At 43.5% G+C, this 21,248-nt stretch overlaps 1 protein-coding gene across 2 annotated transcripts; it reads right to left on the minus strand.

Moving 5' to 3' along the window:
• Nucleotides 1–509: 509 nt before the first annotated feature.
• Nucleotides 510–19,831, minus strand: PATZ1 (POZ/BTB and AT hook containing zinc finger 1). Of its 2 annotated transcripts, XM_065738902.1 has the most exons (6): nucleotides 18,513–19,831; nucleotides 15,523–15,586; nucleotides 12,137–12,208; nucleotides 9,631–9,802; nucleotides 4,047–4,184; nucleotides 510–2,240 (listed from the first exon to the last, which is right to left on the minus strand). In XM_065738902.1, the coding sequence occupies exons 1-6, from the start codon at nucleotides 19,790–19,792 to the stop codon at nucleotides 1,822–1,824; spliced, it is 2,145 nt and encodes a 714-aa protein (XP_065594974.1). In that variant the 5' UTR covers nucleotides 19,793–19,831; the 3' UTR covers nucleotides 510–1,821. The 2 variants fall into 2 exon arrangements, with proteins under 2 accessions (XP_065594974.1, XP_065594976.1); XM_065738904.1 differs by lacking the exon at nucleotides 12,137–12,208.
• Between the last annotated feature and the right edge of the window lie 1,417 nt (nucleotides 19,832–21,248).

The raw sequence follows: 21,248 nt of genomic DNA on the forward strand, positions 1-21,248 counted from the left end.
CCTGAGCCAGCATTGTAATAAGGACAACTATTGTTTCACAGAGCGCAAGTCTGGTGTGGAACTTGGGCTCTTCAAAGTGGCCCTTCTAGAAGCATTCAGTGCATACACAGGAGCTTAATTTTCTAAATCACTCCTTAAACCTCAGCTCATTAACCCTCACAACAATTAGGTGATGTAGAAAAAAAGCTTCTCACAGATAGGAAATCAAGAAATTAATTCAGTGATTATCCCGTTGTCTATGCAACTCCGACTATCAATAGCAGAACCATGATTAGAACTCAGGAGTATTCCTAACTCATAACCCTGTGTTCAGATAATTAAATAACATTTATATCTGGATTTGTACATAAAGAACTTGAAAAAATTACGTGGGAGGAGAGGGAGGACCAAGAAAGGACACTATTTCTGCTCAGGTGGTATTTTCAGATTAAACCTCAAACAGCCTAGAAACCCTGCTTCTTCACCTTTTGTAATCAAGTCTTTTTCAGAGATTTTCATTTATAGTAGAAGCCTTTCTTGGAAAATAAATGAGTAAGACTGGCTTTTGCAAACCTGACTAAAGGTAGATCAGGAGAGCAAGACTAGCCAAAAAGCCCAGGTCACTGAGAGTACAGTACAATGGAGAGAGGGATTAACAGCATATTTACTGGTTCTCATTTGCACACCTTTTGGACAGGTGGCTGAAATGTTCAAAAACCAGACCAAACAAGGGGATGTAAAGTAACATACTAACTTCTTTAATAGAGTCCAATCCAATTAAATCAAAACCACTCTGTGAACCCCTGGGTTTATTCACACTAAACAAGTCAGTGGTACATCATGTTAACCCGACAGCTGATTGTGTTTATACCGGTACTAGGTCCCCACATGAAAAATGAGCACCAGTCAACCAGACTGCAATAGTATTTTTTCCTTTTTTTTTTTTCTTTTTTTTCCCCCATAAAACTATTTCTTTCATAGACTTAAAAACAACCAACTAGCCAAGTTATTAATTATGGTACACCTAAAAATAAAAAAAAAGAATACTAACCCTAATGTGACTGCTGCTTTAAGAGTGCTCTGTGTCTCCCCTTAGACTGGCTTTTCAGTAGCAATTCACTACAACAGGTCCTAAAATAATAATAATAGAGAATTAAAAATCCAACAGCAAGTTTAATGGTTAAAAATAGCAAAAACAACCTGTTCTGAATGGTGATTTCTGAATGGTGATTTTACTCAGCAGTTGAGTCCTGCTGCAGCACTCACAGCCTCACAAATGGTAGAAGGGGTTCAATTTCTCTCACCTTCTTTAATTTTTTTTTAAAGGACAACTGCACTGTAACCTGCTAGGTACCATGGGGCATTTTTCTTAACGTTGTGTTCAGTCAATAATGGGTCTGCTTTCAAAACTTACTGTGTTTTCCTGGGGCAGGTTAGGGAAGATAGGAAAAAGAGAGAAAACAAAATACAGCTCCTTGTAGCTGTAGCTCCCCATGTGCCTTGGTCACTACGACTGTCTCTAATTCTCAGATCAGTTCTCGTTTTATATTCTAGAAGATCATGATGAAACACTGGCTGTAAATTTTATAGCTCCACTTGGTGTTTTAAATCATGTCTCCTAACCAAGGTCACCATCTTCTCTAATTCATCAGCTAAGAAGCATTTTTTCCCTCTCCCCAGTGAAGGTTTAAAGGTGGGGTAGGGCATGAGACAAAGAGGGAAGCTAAAATGAATGAAAAAAAAAATTGCAGCTATAGAAACAATTTTCATTATTTCCTCTTTCATTCACAGCATCTTATCATTAAAGCCAGACTGCTGCTTTGCTTTAAGGTCAAACCGATCTCATTTTCCCTCTGGCCCCATTGGTTGCTGGTCGACCTCTGGATCCACTAGGGATGATGCGAATGCTGACTGGACGATCTGAAACCCAAATGACTCCAGAAGAGACATGTTCTGTTGGGGTGAAAAGGGGGATCCTAGAGCAGGACCAAGGTCCCCCAATGGGCCACCAAGGGCCCTGACGTGAACTTTCTGTATGTGTTTGTTCAGATAAGACTTCGATCTGAAAAAGCTGCCACATTCAGGGCAAGGGTACTTCTTCTCTGCTTCCGTCTCCATTTTGTTTTTGCTGACTGCCATGTCACAGGAGAAGGACCCATTGGTGCTCTGTTTCTCAGGAGTTTTGAGGTCACTGGTGTCAGAGAGATCTCCATATGAATCGGAACTTTCAATCGGGTCCGAATGTGAACATTTCTGTCCTTCTAAGGGAGAAAGAAAAAAGTTTTCAGAAAGTCATCGGCCAAAGCCCTTACTTAACATTCACTCAAATAGCTTATACTGTCTATCAGCTGATTCAGTAATGGTTGTCATGACAGAATTATATATAATTAACACTGACATTGCACATATTCTGAAGCCTTTGAGCACAGATCCTCTTTGCAAACCGCAGGGCTGCTATCAGAGCAACATCCAAGTTTTCATCATGAACTTGTAATAATACAGAATGCATCTATAATGTGCCTCTGGTTTTTGAATCCAAAAATGTATCTCATACAGCTTGTATCTCAGACACTACAGAAGCGTGGACCTGATTGGGTTTTCAACCATCCAAGTCACTCCCCCCACTTCTGAAATATAGTCAATACTCTGGAGCACAGAAATCTAATCTAAGGCTACTGTAAGATGTAAAGAAATCTGGACATATTTTACTTATTCACTCAACAAAGCAGCAGTGAGTTACTGAAGTTTCAGAGGTGCAAGTTCATTTAATCTCATTTAATCTCTTCTTTTTTAAAAGTTAAGCACTACACTGTTAAAAGTGAACTTCATTATCTGGAGCTGATCCATCTTTAAACAACGTAGTGAAAAACAAGAGTTTAAGACACTATTTTAAGCCATCTGGATACATATCCTGGCAAAGTCATCAGTATGTCTGGAGTGTTCCTCATTCTCCCTTGGCACTACGTCAAGAAAGTTTGTCCACACTTTTTGCTCAGTTTATTTGAATGAGCGTGGGAAAATGAAACATACTCCCTAAACAAGTGTCTGAATACAAATAAGCTGTATCAACTATTAAATCTGAAAGACCAAAGACCCACTTGGCACTGTCCAAAAGACAGATTTGCTCTGGACTCAGCATTATGAACCAAGCAGGATATGCATGAAATCAATACAGCACTGAGCTCGAGTAAATCTCTGGTTAAATCAGCACACCACCCAGAACCAAAGAGCTTCTGTAGTAACTCTGTGGGGACTTCAACAGGAAAAACAAAACAAAACAAAACACAACACAACACAACTGGAGCTTTCCATTGGCACAGACTTTGTTTAACCCAGTGTGCTTGTTTTTTCTTTTTCTAGAGCAAGAAAAAATGTCACTCTTCAGAACAACCACAGTTTCAAAAAACTTTCTTTTGTTTCATCTTCAGCAGGCATGCTGAGAGCTCAAACCAAGAAGCAAAAATCAAGGTATTCTACATAGATTAATACAAATTTTACATACTCAGAAGTTAAAAACTTCTGAAGTTATTGTTAAAATATTCGTTTTTTCCCAAGAAGTTGAGAGTAGGTTAAATAAAAAAAGTGTCAGTATTTTTACTCCCTTCGTCTTCTCCCCAACAAAAGCACAAAATGTTAAAGTTCAACTACAGATAGTTGCATAGTTCCTTATTAATCTGCAGATGAACACTGCTTTCACCACTCAGGAATCACTGGATTGCATTCTGTGGCTCTCTCTCTTCCTTCACTGGAAATCAGAAACATGATTTGGTTGACACAAGATTCGAGTGGTCTACAGACTTGTCAAGGATCTGCAGCCCTTGGGTAAAATGCAAACACTGCTCTCAGGTGAAGACAACACTGCTTTTCCCCAGATTTATTAAATCAGCTAACCGATGACAAATGTTGCATGCTATGTGATTTCACTCCATCTTCCTCAGCTTCTTTCCAGTACCTTCCCTGTCCTTCCTCTCTCCTTCCCTCCCCTTTTTCATGACCAGCCAGCCCAACATCCCACAACACCCATGTTATGCACAGAGAAGCAAGGTACAGAGCAGGAAGTCTCTTGCCTTTGATGCCATATGTTCTGACGCAGTGGAATGCTGCTCCCCCATTCGGGATGGACTCCTGGTGCCTGGAGACCTGGGGAAGGGGAACACCGTGGTGGGTTTTAACATGGACCTTTAAGTAGGAGGCAGAGGAGAAACCTAAACAAGATAAAAGGAGATGAGATCCTGCCATCAGCGAAGACACACATCTGCCTTCCCCGTTCTTTACATCTTTTTCATGCTCCTATTCCTAATTACAAGGTTGCAATTATACTAGCTTGATTTCTGGTTATCTACAACATATTCAAGTACATCCCTGGACATAACCAAACAGTGAACGCAATACATATCTTTCATTAGACCTAATTTGTTTACTGGAGGTCACGATGAAAAGACAACAGCCTCCGTGCAGCAGATCACATGAAACATGAAAAAAACAAAAGGCAGAAGAGACACAACATGAAAAGGCACCTAAGTATCTTCATCTTTTTTTTTCTTTTTTTTAATTTAAAATACTTTATATTATTGCGACACAGTTCTAAGAAGTTTATTTTATGTGGTTAAGACTGGAAGGAATAGTTTAGCAACACAGCTCTTAACAATTTTGTGTGCCTTCCCCTTAGTTTCCAGCATCTATAAGTACTCCTAGAAGACAAAGCTAAACATATTCAGACTTTAAGGAACACTATTTTGTTGTATAGTACTTTTTGAAAAATATTTTCCCCATTCGGCTCATCCTGAGTTTTAAAAACCATACTAAAATTTGTAATTTGTCTGCACTTAACAGAGAAAATATATACATACATCAAAATAAATTCTCAATATTTCTATTAGCTGCTTAAACCATGGAATTTAAAAATACACCTTCCAAACTCTGAATTCTAAATAAAACATTTTTTTTTACATTTGTTCATGTGCTATTTTTTTTCTCTTAACTCTCACAAATAAGAACTTCTTCTTCAATGCAATAAATTATCTAACAAATATTTTGAAACGTTTTACAATTCAGATTATAATAAACTTGCAGTTAGTATCAGAAGCATGTGGACTACACGAGGCACATGGAAGACAGTTTTGAAGACTTTTTACACAGGTAAGCCTACCAACAACCATATTCTAACACTTTCATGTTGGAAACATTTTCCTTTAAGAACAGAGAGCAAAACACATGCTCCACAGTCACACAGAGCTCCAGGTTCCTGTTCTGGATACAGATAACCTGAAACTTGGATTTATTCTTTATAAAGCAATACAGCATTTGCAGCACAAGCCCTTGAAACAGAACTTTCCTATCAGCGCTTCACTTTATGCACAGATATAATACATCACCATAAAAATGGCTTCACAGTAACTGCATTTCCATTTAGTGAGATATAATAACGTATTGGGATAGATGCAATACCAATACTGGCACACACGTTGGGTGGGTTTTCTGACAGCAGCTGTTAATTTTAGGCACTGATTGCAATAACAAGTACGGCTTTACACTAGATTTCCCTCTGCCTACCCAGCAGAATACACACTGCACAGCCAGGATCAAAGTCTGTCCAGGAGTTAAGGATTATATACATAGGACATGCAGAGCAAGACAGAACTCCACAGCAACTTGCTGGAGGGAGATGGGGCAGGTTGCTGAGAAGGAATAAGAAAGAGTTGCTGTGGATCCCTGAGTTGAAAATGAAACTAAGGAAAATATGTAAGATACAGCAAGAAAACCATAACAGGAGAAACTGAGAATACGCTACTCTAAAACTGCAAGGGATTGGAATAATCTCAGAAAAATCATCCAGGGATGACTGACATAAGGATATCCTCTTCTGAAGTAAGGAAGGACCTACGTTCAGACACAAAATGCTGTACTGAATGTGGCACTGGGCTGCAAGAGAATCTATTTTTCCAAAAAAATGAAATATTCACTGCCGATTCGGTAAGAACCAGTGTAAGACTGCTAGAGAAAAGGACTCGGTGTACAGATGTAATGGTGATATGTACAACCCAAGGCATTTCCCTTATTTCCTACACATGCCTGATGACTGCATGCATGCTGAGATGAGTCTCTTTCTGTAGCAACACAATAAGATCCTACTGATAACCATTAACAAAGGACTACACAGAGTTATTCAGTGTTTTTCTATACAACAACTGACACAGGAAAATCTAGAGTTGTAATCTCTGCTATACAGTATTTGTCTGAACTCTGCAATTCTATTTGTAGAATGCATTGTTTTATATAATGAAAGCTGCCTGCAAAGTGTGTTAGCCCCCTTTCTGTACTTGGCAGATGAACACGTGAGTCATCAGCTTCCATCAAGGCAGGAAGAATGCCAACTGCTTCATAAGAAACTGTTTGAAATGAGATTTTTTTTGTCTTTATCCTATTTCTTTTCTGAAGCACTCAGTACTGCTTTTTATTTTCTTTTTCCATTAGGCCTTAATTAGGAATAACTGTCTTAGAAGATGGGGGGGGTGAATTCACAATCAATAATCCTTTACTTTTTAAAATCTCTTTCAAGACAAGATCAAGCTAATGCAGAGGACAAAGTGCCAGTATTTTTCAAATAAATGTATTTGTTGCTTCACCCATACATAGCTCACAGCTTTGCAGAGCAGATTATTTCTTTGCTCCAGAGAAATCAACATCAAAAACACACACTGGAGAAAAAAAATCTACATTCTTTTTCTACATTCTTTTCTAACAACTCCTTGTAACATCGACAAGGAGACAAACTACAGAAATAGCTGCAGGACACTCCTTTTTCAAAAATTCTGATTTGGACTTGGCTAGAACATTTGGAGAATGCTTCTAGCTTTAGTTAGCTTTATCAGTTCTGTATCTGTCATTAAAAATATAATAATTCACTTTGTTGTTAAAAAATAAAAAAATAAAAATCTAACTTGTGATTTGAATATACACTCATCCCCTAACTCACTGATTTCTGTGAAGCAAACAATGCATATGTGTCTGAAACAGAAAGTGGCTGCTCCAAGTTGCAGACCTGACTGCAAAGCATCAGTTCGAGACTTGCCAAAGTCATTAAGCTTGGAGGTTCTTTGAAAAAGCCCTCACAAGCAAATAAAGTTCCTAGGAAGGGTAAGAGGTTATGTAACAGCTAACCAGGAACAAGTCCGTCTGATTTTAACTGATTATTTAAAAATATCTCTTAAAAAGTGAGGATTAAGAAAAACAAATCAGAAAATCTCAGAAAAAAATATTCCACAGCTCCCTTGATTAAAAAAGATTTAATCACACACATATTTACTCTAAGCAAAAAGACCCTTAGTTCGAAAACTGAAGAAAATCGAGTCACAGATGGCAACTTTTGGAAGTGATACTGCCATTTTTGTAAAGTAAATAAAAATAGCAAATGGGCACATGAATGACATAATAATCAAGTGGCGACCACTTTCAGACACTGAGTTCCTTGTCTCCTAAATTCCCTATGACTTTAAGAGAACTTGATAAACTACAGAAAAGCCTTCAGTGTGATGGGATTAAGAGAGGACTCCGAGTTGCTATCTCCCACTCTGATTGTGACACCAGGATGAGTTCAGTGGTGTAAGTCACCTTTTCATCCACTGTTTATGTTGTTTCTTTGGTGGGCCAGCATCCTACTTCCCTTTACAAGCAGCTCTTAAAATGTTTTCATCCTCTTGCTTGACAATTCCTATACCCAACACTAGTTAAGTTATAATTAAAAAAAACAAAACACACCAGCACAGCAACAGGTGGAAGAACAAATGCAAAATGGCACTGCACAAGCTCTGTAGCCATAGCACCATAGCACATGCACAGCTGGGAGCAGCTTCTGACTGTGCTAATGCTCATCAAACAGGTTTCCAATGCATACATTTTCCACTGTACTTCATGTCTTCAGCCTCTACAATTTAAGATATCTGTTTTAAACAGAGGACATTATCATTCGATTCTTGAAAACTTTGGAACAAAGAAATCTCAGTATCATAAACCTGTAATCAAAATCCATGGCATGTAAGAATGTTCATCATACAGGTAGTTGACAACGCCAGTCTGTAACTTCCTTTTCCTATGAATTTTAAAACGAGATAAACATTTAGCAACAATTCAACAGTTCCATTATGATTTGTAAGTGCTGCTGTAGAACAGAATTTGCAGCAACACACACGCAGTCCATGAACTGTTATTATAATGTAGTTGTTCATATATCATTTGCTGTACAAAAAAAGTTCCCTATTTTATTTAAATTCCTACTGCATATCTAGGCCTGTAAGACGTGAATACTCCTTTTAATCATCCATGCTGGCCGAATTGTAAAGGAGCCGCAGTGACATCTAGTGGTAGTTAAGTTGAAACTCAAGTTTATAAGCCCTGGAAACGTGACCATTGCTCCCAGCCCCCACGAGTGTTTGTTTAGCACCACGTACACCTGACAGAGAGCAGGACAGCACCAGTTTCTTGCATAGCGTCCTGCGTGTTGTTACAACAGAAAGAATCAGGATAAGCTTATGCAGAAGACAGGCCTTTATCTGAAGATGAAGCCAAGCTTCATTTCACATTGTCTGCCTGGTGCTTCAGAATCTGAAGGTTTCCAACACAGATACCATTTCCAGTCAAACTGTCAGTATCATTTTCAGGACCTAACATATGGCTAAACTACTGGAAACACCTCCCTCACATCTGAATGTCTCTCATTACTCATCATCTCCTCATCATCTACAACCTCCTACAGTCCTCATATTATTAAGCCTGATCCTCTCAGATGATTCTCTCCAATGATTCGATTTCACCTCCCTTAAATTAGGAAAGTGAGCATACATTACTAAAAAACAACTCGTAAGAAAAAAAGAGATCCCCAAACACAGCAGCAATATGTTGGCACACGTACCAGGCACATGAGTGTGAGCCTGCAATACATTTTGAAGTTGACTATTAATCATTCCAAAAAAATGCAAGCAAACAGATATCAGCGAGTCAAAATGATTGTTTCCTCTTTCCAAAGTTTGCCCAGCTTCCCTGACATCCCACAAAGCCTAAGTCTACAACTGACTCTCCAACTTGACAGTACTAGAAATGGGTGGAAAAACTTGAAAAGCTGTATTCACACAAGTAAAAGTAAAGCACATTTCTAGCGCTAAGAGACTTGTTTTGGAAATGTATGTTAATACAGAGCAATTTCTTGGGAGAAGCAGCTTGACTCTACTACTGCACCAGGAGGTTAACATCATAATATAATGTAGATACTTTATGTACAGTATATAATTCTCAACTTCATGTGTATTTCAAATACTTTTCTTCAGGGACTCGGCTACAACCAGGTATAGGAAAAAACATGGATGATGAACAAGGCAATGTCGTTATTTTATAGTGATCTGGATACTTAGCAAATAAAATTCTTAAAGTTATAAGAATAATTTGCTTCAGACTTAAACTAAGGTCCTTTAGGAACTATCAACTGCATAAGAATAACAGGCCTATAGCTTCACCAAGGTTACAGATTCAATATGGAAAGGACAGAGTATGTATACATATACAGTATAGCTTCCTCCTGTTGCAGACAGCCACACAGCCTTACAGCTTCCCTCAAGCAATCTCCCAACCACTGAAATAAAAAAACAGTTCCTTCATTACCTCGGTTACAGATAGTGCAGAAATTGCTTGGTCCTTCACTGTGTTTCTTCAAATGATCTGCCATATATGCTGCCCGCAAGTACTTCCCACACACCTGGCATGGAACTTTGTCTTCATGACATGCTAGGTGTGAGCGCAGTCGATCACGCGTGGCAAAGGAAGCATTACAAGTCTGCAGGTACAATGAGAACCATGTGACTCAACAGCTCTGCTGAAAGCACTGGTACTGTCAAATCTATTTAGTATTCTACAGTAAATACCTTAGACCCTGCATATGCAAATTACATGATACACAAGCCATTTCCCCACAATTAACAATTCAGATCACCCATATATCACACAAGATGTGGTTTTTTAATTGAAAGAATTAAGAAAGTGAGAAAACAGCTCTAACGTACTACAGATAGTAATACCTGAATATAGATAGGAGTTCTAAGGCCTTAGCTCCTCAGTGAGGATGAAGATATTAATACTGAGAAATATTTAATAACAGAAGTAGCATCACAGTAAATTCTGCCACTTCACTGAGCCATTACCACTCCTTTAGACCACTCCAAATGTCGTCTGACAAAATTTTCCTAAATTTTGCTTTCTGATACGATCTGACTTCAGTACAGAGGATTTCCCCTTTGGACTAAGAAGACATGTAATAAAGCATCAGAGAACTGGCTGGGATGAAAAGACAAAAGACATTAAAAGAGCCATCCCGGTACCCATAGCAGTAGTGCAGATGAAGTGCAGAAGTGAAGTCTCAGAAGTGAGCAGGTATCAAAATAACTGCACAGCAATGTAATCTGTTTAGAACTTACCCTGATCAAGCTATCATAATCCACTTACTAGCATGAGACAAGCTTGATCTGGCATAATGTTGGTTCTACGTGCCCACTTCCCAGAGGTAATCTGTATAACAGTTGAGAGACGGTTCCCTCCCATGTTCATAATCACAGCAAGTGGCAGCTGTGCAGACTATGTATATGGCCTACTACCACAGCCTGTCAGTTCTGAAAGGCTTGTTGTATTTCTAACATGTGAATGAAAATAATGAACCATCAGTAATACACTGCACAAGTTATTATTGTCTGACACCACTGCTCACAAGTGCAAGAAGGAAAACAAAAGCAGGTATGTGTTAGCATGACCAGACCAAGTGGGCAACAGTGACATCCCAGAGTGCACAGTGTTTGGCTTATACCACACCTTTATATAAAATAAAGCAGGTTTAAAATGCATAACCAGAGTCCCCTAAGAGGTAACATAAGAAAATTAAGTGAGTTGGGAACTGGATACATTCTGTCATTTCAAGTATCAGGGTGCAGTTAAACAACTCTTTCATTAGAGATAGGCTTGTTAAATTAACAATCTTAGTTATATTACAAAATTATGAGTTCAGATAAATGAAATTGATAAATACAGATAAGGGTAACCTACACAATTTTGCGTAATTTAGTTAATCAACAGCTTGATCCATAAACTGCTAAAGGCAGCTGAAAAGCACCTATCGAATTCAACAGGCATTTGATTCATTTGACCCTGTGAGATGCTTAAGTAAAGTAAATTCCCACGGAGCTTAGGCTACTCGGCAGCAAGCACAAGAGTTAGCACCTCACCGGATCAGGACTTAATGTACTTTAAAAAGCAACAGTAAAATTATCTAAATTTCCATGATACACAGAGTTTAGCTAAGCTCACCAGACAAAGAATCATAAATCACAAGCAGTGAAGATTAAGAGGCAGATTCTTAAAAATGAAAGATTTCTCTGTATTTGAAATCTCAGGACACAGCGCTGAGCAAAAGAGGTGCAGCTTTCACTTACTTAAGTGTTATTAGAGGTAAGCGCTCAGTTAAGTTAGGATTCCAGCACTGATACTACTCAATCCATTGGATATCAACTAAAAGTATATAACCAGATGATCAAGGTTGACAGCCAAAAGACCCATCATCAATTACTCTAATAATATTGAGCCACAGTAAGTGTCCATACAAAAGCATTAGTTTCTAAAGCAGACCAGAGACAAACCACATAAATAAACAGACGCCAGAAGTAAAATTGTATCTGTCCCATATTGAAACAATCAAGTTGAAAGCTTAGAGAAAGGCAATATAATCATTCATGTGTTGCTGCTGAGTTTTGAAACGTTGACCTTTGGACAAGCTATATAGCAAATACACCTGCGAAGAAGCTTTAAAAAAAAATCAGTCCAGTGGAGAAAGCAAGAACCAGTTCAGCTGAATCATAACGATGGGAGATAGGACTACAATTAAAGAAAACCCCAAAGTTAATATTCAAATAGTTAATATTTATAAAAGGTATAGAGCAAAAAAAAAAAAAGTAAAAAGTTTTATTTTATAAAAGATGTGAAGTGCTAAATGAGTACTAAGTATTTATCATTAATTGTTAATCATAGAAGAAAACTCCAGTGCTTTCCTATCAAACATTGCAAAGGTATATAAATAGATCAAAAAGAATATATATATAAAGTTTAAAAAACATTGTTGAAGAAATACCTCTTGAAGTTTCAACTTTTCTATGGCTGTGGATGTCTCTGAGCTTATTCCATGGTGGCTGCCATTTTCCTGCTAATAGGCAGGAAGTAAGAGAAATTAGGACAGGAAGAAACTCATTCTGCATTGAAATCAATGGGAAAAGCACTGGACTTGGGATGCCAATTTTAGGTTTATTTAAATAAATAGATATTTTTCTTTGACAAAAGCTTTGCTTTAACTTAACTTGTATTTTTCTTTTTTTCCACTTAAGTTGACAAAGGAACAACCTTTCTCTTGTCTCACAGAAGGAACAAACTTCTGTTTTCTCCCCTTTTTCTTTCTTGTCCACAGAACTGCAACCTAACTTCTATACCAGTCACACTCAAAAACCAACAATACAATCCTTACGTCTTCCCATACTGAGTCAGCAAACTGACCTGTCCCCTATGGCCTTATGACCATAACACTGACTTACCCCTTCTCCTTTATCCAGAACTCAAATTAAGTTTAAAGAAAAAAAAAAAAGAAAGAAAAAAAGAATCAGCAGTACAACAACGCAAAGGAAATATAGCCAGAGTGCCATTTTGTGTCTTGTTTAGACACCAGTGCAACTTCTTGGATCTGTTTTCTGACATGCCCTGGTCTGTGGAGGTTTTCCCCTTTCTGCATCTATTTTAACAGTAATGACAACGCTGGAATCATGTCTTTGCGTGGCATCGGGTGCTACAGCTGCTGGAAGTCAGGAGAGTTTTTCAAAGCTCTGTGAAGCCCAACTATTACTTTAGGGAGACTGAGCACAGGACTGTGTGCTGAGCACTCTAAGCTGTAGCTTTTACAGTCACATACAGCTTACAGCTATCCTGCTTTTCTTAGTTTCATTTTATTTGTTCTAAAGTTGGGTTGACACCCTCCTTCTTTTGTTTTGCAGTCTAAAATATACCACAATGCCACACAAACAAAGCATCAGATATCCACTGGTGTGTAAAGATACACAAGGGTTCGGGGAAGCAGCCAGTGGATTTTGTTTAAATTGCAGCATCACACTACTTCCAAGAATGTCAACAGGACAGAGGATTCAGGAAGGCTTTTCTGTTTACCAAAAGAATACTCTTTTGCAGTAAACATTAACAAAGCATGACAATAACAATGTTTTTCAACAGGAACCCAACAGATTCAAAAAGGATGCTCAATACTGTGTGGCCTACTCTCACAGGGGCTGGCTTGCCAAATGAAACCAATGAAAACCTGCAAAAAAACAAGCTAATTTTAAGCTTGTACTCTGTCTAGGGACCTATGACATGTCATAGAACAAAAACGTTACTGGTCATGAGATAATCACAAGGAGAACTTTATCAATTTATGTACAAGCTTTTAGATTTGAAACAAATTTTCACTGTGATGGCATCCCTTCTATGGTTAGCATAATACATCTCAAAATCTAGGCATACTCAAGATTTTCTTTATCTTACACAATATTGTTAAGTCTTTTTTCAAAAACAGACAGCAGCTCCTTAAAAAACATTGTTCACATTGTTTAAGATTGATGAATTATTAACTTTGCAGAGTTAAATATTCAAAAATGAAGAATAAAGCTTGAAATGACAATCTCAACTCTGCCCTCATGCTTGTAATCTATAGATTATAGCTTCTAACTGAAATTATGCATATAATGTCACAGGACTTTAAACAGCAAATACATAATGAGAAAGACAGTTCTTAGAAAATGCTATCACAAAATACATGTGTGCAAGGAGATAAGAGTTGAGCTTGCCTGCACAATCTTAGTTTCTGTGTTTCTTGACTTTCCAGCACTTAAGTGTATCCTCTGATTCAAACTTGCATAGTTTATATTTAGTCCTCTTAAACTGATACAAAATCTATAAAGAAAACTACCAAGTATCAGCTGGTAAAGGACAACTCATGCTCACCAGGCTCATTTATTAATTGCATATATTCAGTATCCTTGATGTCAACTAGCAAAAGACTCTAGAGTTTCTGGTTAGGTTGGGACCTAAGTATTACTTTCACACCTGCAAACAAATATATCCTTAGGGACAAAATTTTCAGTTATCTTCAGTTCATCCTCAGACCCCTTGCTATCCATCCCCAAAGTGTGAGATTTTTTATTATTATTATTTTTTTTTTGCAAGCAGAATTTTCCAGTTTACATGAATCTAAATCCCTAAATCATCCTAGTAAGTTCAAACCAATCTGAGGTTTTTGATTAAGAGTAAAATCACCATCAAGGCTCTATGGAATGATTTACAAAGGTGCTGAGCTCCTGCAGATCTTACTGAGGGCAAAAGAAACCTGGCTCTATACATCTGAAAATCTGTTCAAGGGATTATTAAAACTACAAAAGCCTTTCAAAACTCTCACAGTTTGGAGGAAACATAGCAAAGGTGTGTCAAGAGATGGAAATAAGTGCAGATTAGGAGGCAGCAGTCATGTAGGAGTGACAAGGTTCGTAAAATATTAAAAAATTCAGAAGGAAAAAAAATCTTCTAGCTTTTCTGTCTTCAAAGAAAATGAAGTTATCTTGCTCAGTCTTTCTTAAAATAAATAGATAACCAAGCCTTTCTTCAGAGAACAACCATGCAGACTGCTAGCCCAACAAATACTTTAGAAGTTTGCTTAACAACTTTGTGTAGACAGTGGGTGATAATGGAAGCTGGTTCTCAACTTTGGTTTTAATTAACACTTCCAGGCACCTTTTAAATCTCAGTACAAATGCATTACAAAATGTCTTTCTTGATCTGTTCATTCAAACCCCAATGAATACTTAATTTACTGTAAAGTAAAAAAAAAAAACAAAACTATATACTACTTTGTGACATCATATTACAAAGATACTGAAAGAATACTGTGCTCATAGTATCTACACTCTCACTGGGAGGAAAAAAAAACCTTCCAATTTTGCTCAGTGCAATGTTCTGAATGTTATGTGATAAAAAAGAGCACCCTTGCAAATGACAATAATTTATGAATTTTATTTGAAATTATGCTAAAAAGAGCAACAAACCAAGTCAACATTGCAGCCTCTTGCTGGTAACTGCGACAGAGTGGGAAAGAGGAGGGTGGGAAAAAGAGGTCGTTCTCTGTAACACTGATTCTGAGCTCAGGGACAAGGTGAGCGGGGTGGATCTGTTAAGACATCTGGGGTGGGTCAGCAGCAGGGAGGAAAAGTGGAGCAGGAGGAAAGAACACCTTGCAGAAGCAGAGGGGGGCAGGAGGACCAAAGCAGCACAAGGGACTGCGGGACAGGAGGAATACTGAGCAACTATTCTTATCCAATTCTCACACAGGTGGTATTTTTATCGATACTTTGCAATTCTCTGCACACTTATAAATCTTAACACCTTAAAACAAAGATTACCCACACCAGTCTAAACCCCTCCAGCTCCTACCTGACACTTGTGAGGTCTCTCTGAGGTATGCACCTGTTTGATGTGTCCATTCAAGTGGTCCGGCCTTAAAAGAAAATACACAGATGCACACTTAAAACAAATACTAAAAATAAACTCACAAATTTAACAAAAATAAAAAAAGACAATCCCTGGGGTGGATCTATTACAGAAGAACCACCTCACCAACAACTGGGACTCCACCTTAAGTATTCTCTCCAACTCCCTAAAAAAGCATTTTCTGGCAAAGAAGCTCTGACTGAACAAACAAAGCGAACAGGAAATACAAGCTATGATTTTCAAACGTGCACATCCCCTTCCAAAATGCTACGCAGACCTTGGCCATTGAGGTGTTCCAGTTTACTGTGGCCAAATATTTGAAAATCAGCCCCTTTTGATATATGTGCCAAACAAAGATGTAAGAAGGCAACATTTAAGCACCTTTTTTGTGCAAAAAGTCTGACTCTACACTGTTGCTGTGACACATTCTTCATCAGCAAGACAAAAAAAAAAACACTATCCTAACTCACGGCGTGGTGGAGAGACTGTTAACGCAAATAAAGTGCTCTAAAGGTCCCAACTAGAAGGTGCAATGGAAGAGCAAATTATTACTGAAAAAAGTTCGACCATTCTTTGCGATCGGCAAAGCCTACTTTGAAGAGAAGACTGAATAGCTGCAGATTTTCCTGGTGGGAGTTTCTCCTGGTGGGAAGAAAGCTTTTCATTGTATGAGACCAAAACTGCTTGGAAACAAGTTCTCCACCCTCTCCTCCCCCAGCTCTCCCGCTGCGCCAATGGGAGTGCGCAGGGTGGAATTCACGCACTGCGGACAGCAGAGCCCGAGCGGTGCTGCTCGAGCCGGCGCTGCGGTGCAATGGGGCCGTGCAAGCAGACAGACAGACGGATTGGGGTCCTCCCAGGTGCTGCAAGCCTGGCGGCCTCGCTGCTGCACTACTCGCTGGAGGAAAGAGCACTAAAGTCGGGCATCACGCTTCTACCTTTCCTCTGACTGCTCCTGTAACTGAATACTGCATCCTGAGAAAGGTTCTCTATTTTCCATGCTTCGATTTTAAAAAGATGGATATCTATTTTTGTGGTTTATTTTCCTAACAGTGTACCTGCTTGTTCACATTTTATGTTATTACTCAACATGTATTTTTTACCTCCCCTTGCTGACATCAGTCTTTCATACAGCAACAGTAAACGTTTAAACTTGAATAAAAATAATAAAAACTGGCGATGATCACAGGTAGCACTGTAGTAAAAAGCAAAATTTGCTTTTAGCTCACATTTCCAGTTTATGACTTCCCATCATTAAATTGCAGTCCTGAATAAGGGACATTCCCTAATGATTGCTGATTTTAGAAAAGGGGGAAAAAGGAAGGGGGAGGGGGGAAAAAGATGAAGGGGGAGGGGGAAAAAAAGATGAAGGGGGAGGGGGAAAAAAAGATGTAGGGGGAGGGGGGAAAAAAGATGTAGGGGGAGGGGGGAAAAAAGATGAAGGGGGAGGGGGGAAAAAAGATGAAGGGGGAGGGGGGAAAAAAGATGAAGGGGGAGGGGGGAAAAAAGATGAAGGGGGAGGGGGGAAAAAAGATGAAGGGGGAGGGGGAAAAAGATGAAGGGGGAGGGGGAAAAAAGATGAAGGGGGAGGGGGAGGAAAGATGAAGGGGGAGGGGGGGGAAAGATGAAGGGGGAGGGGGGGGAAAGATGAAGGGGGAGGGGGGGGAAAGATGAAGGGGGAGGGGGGGGAAAGATGAAGGGGGAGGGGGGGGAAGATGAAGGGGGAGGGGGGGAAAAAGATGAAGGGGGAGGGGGGGAAAAAGATGAAGGGGGAGGGGGGGAAAAAGATGAAGGGGGAGGGGGGGAAAAAGATGAAGGGGGAGGGGGGGAAAAAGATGAAGGGGGAGGGGGGGAAAAAGATGAAGGGGGAGGGGGGGGGAAAGATGAAGGGGGAGGGGGGGGGAAAAGATGAAGGGGGAGGGGGGGGGAAAAGATGAAGGGGGAGGGGGGGGGAAAAGATGAAGGGGGAGGGGGGGGGAAAAGATGAAGGGGGAGGGGGGGAAGAAGAAATCTGTGTTTCTTTAATTTATCCCAGTAACAAAAAGCTCTACTCTACCAACAGGAGAGCTAGCAGGCACACACTTCCCACGTGTACAGCTGGGACAACTCTACCCCGTCAGCTTTTGATTCATTCTCCTGTGTCAAATCCCTCACTCCTGCTGAGTCAACAACTGCAGACAGAAGCAGAGTGCAGCTACAAGGGGAACACGGCATGGATGCACCCCCCACCCCCCAAGCTCCTAGCCTCAAACTTATATTAAATTAACTCCCACAAACAGTGACAACAAAAAAGCAGCAACATTAAATGCACAGATCTTACGTATGTTGCAGGGCAGAAACAGGATCCCCTTCAGAAGGATGTAAACCCAAAGGACACAAAGATCATGTATTAAAAGATACTTGATGCTGCAGCCTTTGAAATCTCACCTCTTCCTTCACATTTGGGTGATAAAAAACATTACGAACTAAGAGAAATGAAGGGAAGTTAAGAAAAAGAAAATTTAAAATGGATACGAGAAAAATAATAAACTTGAGATGTATTAATATTTTGCACTTCAACAGCACCTTCAAACTACCTACAAATCAGGAGTCTCCAGACACTACAGTGAGACAGGTAACTACTCGGGAAACCCATTTCTCAGAACTGTCATCTGAGGGAGGGACCGGCTGATGTGAACGTGGGTCTGGGACAGAGCTGGGGATGTTTACTCAGGAGCCAGCTGACTCCTGGCTCTGTGTCTTAATTACTTGTAGATCCTTTTGAGAGACTCAGTACAGCCTCCCAGCGGAAACAATGAAAGTCTCATTTCTCAAGACATTTTAAATTGGAACAGCCGAACTATCCTACGTACAAATTGTTCCGGTTTCCCAAGGGATGGGAAAGACAACTTCCTAGGTCTGTGTGTCTATGATCCGTGGAAGTTCTCTCTTACCTGGAAAAGCCTTTCCCGCAGCTCTGGCAGATGTAGGGCTTTCCCACTGAGCCATCGTGGGATCGAACATGATAGGACATCCTGTCTTTCCGCTTGAACCGTAACCCGCACACTGGACAAGAGTAAGGCTTCTCACCAGAGTGCGACAGCTTGTGCCGATTCAGGTGGTACACATCCCGAAAGATCTTGCCACAGATGTCACATGCCACCTGTTTCCTTGTCCTGCTTCTTTTTCTGGGTGCATCGGGGTCGTCCTGGCCAGGGATGCCGTTTTCACCCAGTCTGGGGGGTGGGATGTCTATGTAGCCCAGCTGCAAGCTCGTCACCCCATGCTGAGCCTCGTGCTGACGAAGCCGATTGGCATCAGTGAAAACCTTTCCACAGAGGCCACATGGCAGGATGCCAGCCTCCCGCAGTCCGCCCGGGGCCCCAAACATCATGGAGTCCAAGAGGTTGGCTTTACGGGGACGGCCTCTGCCTCGCTTGGTACCTAAGGTGGGGGCACTAGCAGCAACGTTCTGGAAGGGTGAGGCCAGCAGCGGTGGGGAAAGGGGTCCTGCCACCATGGGCAGGCGGTCCACACCCTGCAGCACAGGCAGGGAGGACTGTGCCGCAGTGAGCGCAGCCCGCGTGGCCTCGTCTTCGGGCATGCCTGCAATGCCATTGCCATTGGGCGCCAGTGTGGCGCCATTGGTCATGTCGAGAGGGAAGCCGAGGTCAGCGGCCCCTGGCCGGAACAGCATGATGTCGGGGCGCGTGGGGGGCACGAGGATCTGCACGTTGGACTGCTTGATGACCTCCTGGCAGATGTCGATGACAGAGCGCATCAGCAGGAACTTGGCGGCCGTCATGAGCTCCGGGAAGCTCTCCAGCCGCACCACGATGCGCGATGTATAGGCGAAGTCCAGGATGTCCCCGAAAACCTTGGAGCTGATGGTGTGCATCTCCAGCTCCCGCCCCCCCCCGGGGGCTCCACCGCCTGCCGCCGAGGCTCCACCGGCCGCCGCTGCCTCCGCCGTGCCCCCTTCTCCACCGCCGGCCGCTCCATCTCCTGGCTGCGCGCTGAACACCGACTCGAAGTACTCGCTGCAGGCGGCCAGCACCGCCCGATGCGCAGGGAAGCTCTCGTCGCCCACTCGAAGGAGCACGTCGCAGAAGCGGCCGCCGTTCTTGCGCTGCTGGTTGAGGCTGTGCAGCATGTCGGCGCTGTGCCGGCTCACCTGGTACGTGTAGCAGCCCGACGAGGGGCCGCAGGCGGCGGCCTCGCTCACCCGCTCCATGGGGCTGCGCCGCCCCGCTGGCGCCCGCAGGGGGCGCGCGCTCTCACGCCCGGCGGCGCGCACCGCCTCCTGCTCCCCGCCCCTGTCCGGGCCGACGGCGGCGGCGCGCGCTGCGCTCCCTGCACAGCGCGAAGGGATGGCGGGGGGGGGGCGAGACAAAAGGCTCGGGCGGTGGAGGGGCGCGCGCGCCGCGCGGGGCCGCCGCGGCCGCCGACGCGGGAGCTCCGCCCGGGTCCGGCCGCCACGAGGCGCTGCGGCCGCGGAGGCCGCCGCGGGAAGGGGCGTGCGCGGCGCGGCGGCGGCGAGCGGGGAGGGAGGGGGCTCGGGCGGCCGCGGCTCCGGGCTGCCGGCTCCGTCCGTCCCTGTGTGTTTGGAGCGGAGGAAAGATGGCAGCGGCTGCACTTCCTCTTGCACTTTCACCCCTGGGGGGAGGAGAAGGAGGGGGCGATACCACCCCCCCTACAAAAATCCAGCGGGGGCCCCCCGGCCGCTGCTCCCCGACCGAGCGCCGCCGCCGCCGCCGGCCCCGCGCCGGGCCCCGCCCGCTTCGCCGCACCCTCACCACCGGCGCCGCAAACTTTCCTCTCTCCTTCGGTCGAGAAGCCCCCCACCCTATTCGCGGAGACCCCCCCCCCCTCCGGCCGCTCGGGCTCCCCCTGCCCCCCCGCTTCCTGCCCCCCTCCCTCCCCGCATCCGCCAATGCACGAGCAGCCAGCGCCAGCAGGCCGGCCCCCACCCCGCCCGCCCGCGGGGCCGGGGGCTGCAGCCTCCCCCTTCCCCAGCTCCTCTCCTCCAATGCCGAGCCGGCAGCAGGGCCCCCACCGCGACACGAGGGGGGGGTGGGGGCCGCGCTCGCCCCCTCCCCCAAATATCCGGGCCGTGCTCGCCCCCCGGGCCCCCCTCCCACCGGGGAGAGGAGGGGCCGGGGGTGGGGGTGCTGCGGGTGGCCTCCCCCCTCCCCGGGCCGATGCAAACCCGCCCGGAGCCGCAGAGGCGCGCGGCGGCCCCCGCCTCCCCCGCTCGGCCCGGAGCCGCTCCCAGAGGGGCCGGGGGCGGCCCGACCTCCCCCCGCGCCCTCGCGCTCCCCGCACTGGGACCCGCTCCCGACACGGCCGCGGGAGCGACGCACCGGCCCCGGGGCAGAGAAGGGGCCGGAGGAGATCCCCGCGCTGCAGAAATGCCCCTCTCGGAGGGACCCGCGCTGGGGGCCGAGCTCTGCTCCGCCGGGCTCCGCCGTGCGCGGGGAGCGCTCCTGGAAGCAGCGCTGCGTGCGGGCTGTCCGGTGCTGAACCCACCGTGCGCGGTGCGAAGGGCTCCCGCGCCAACGTCAGCGTCGTGCTCGCGTTGTACTGAAACGTGCTTTCTATCTCCGAGGGATTTTTGCTTTTGAGGAAATGTTCCCCCACCCCACCTCAGCACACACGCGTAGGGAGTTGTCGCTTTTGTTAAGGACAGC

The sequence above is a fragment of the Cyrtonyx montezumae genome, unplaced genomic scaffold (genome assembly GCF_038088225.1).
Source record: "Cyrtonyx montezumae isolate F1298 unplaced genomic scaffold, pur_monq_1.0 scaffold_23, whole genome shotgun sequence".
Taxonomy (NCBI): domain Eukaryota; kingdom Metazoa; phylum Chordata; class Aves; order Galliformes; family Odontophoridae; genus Cyrtonyx; species Cyrtonyx montezumae.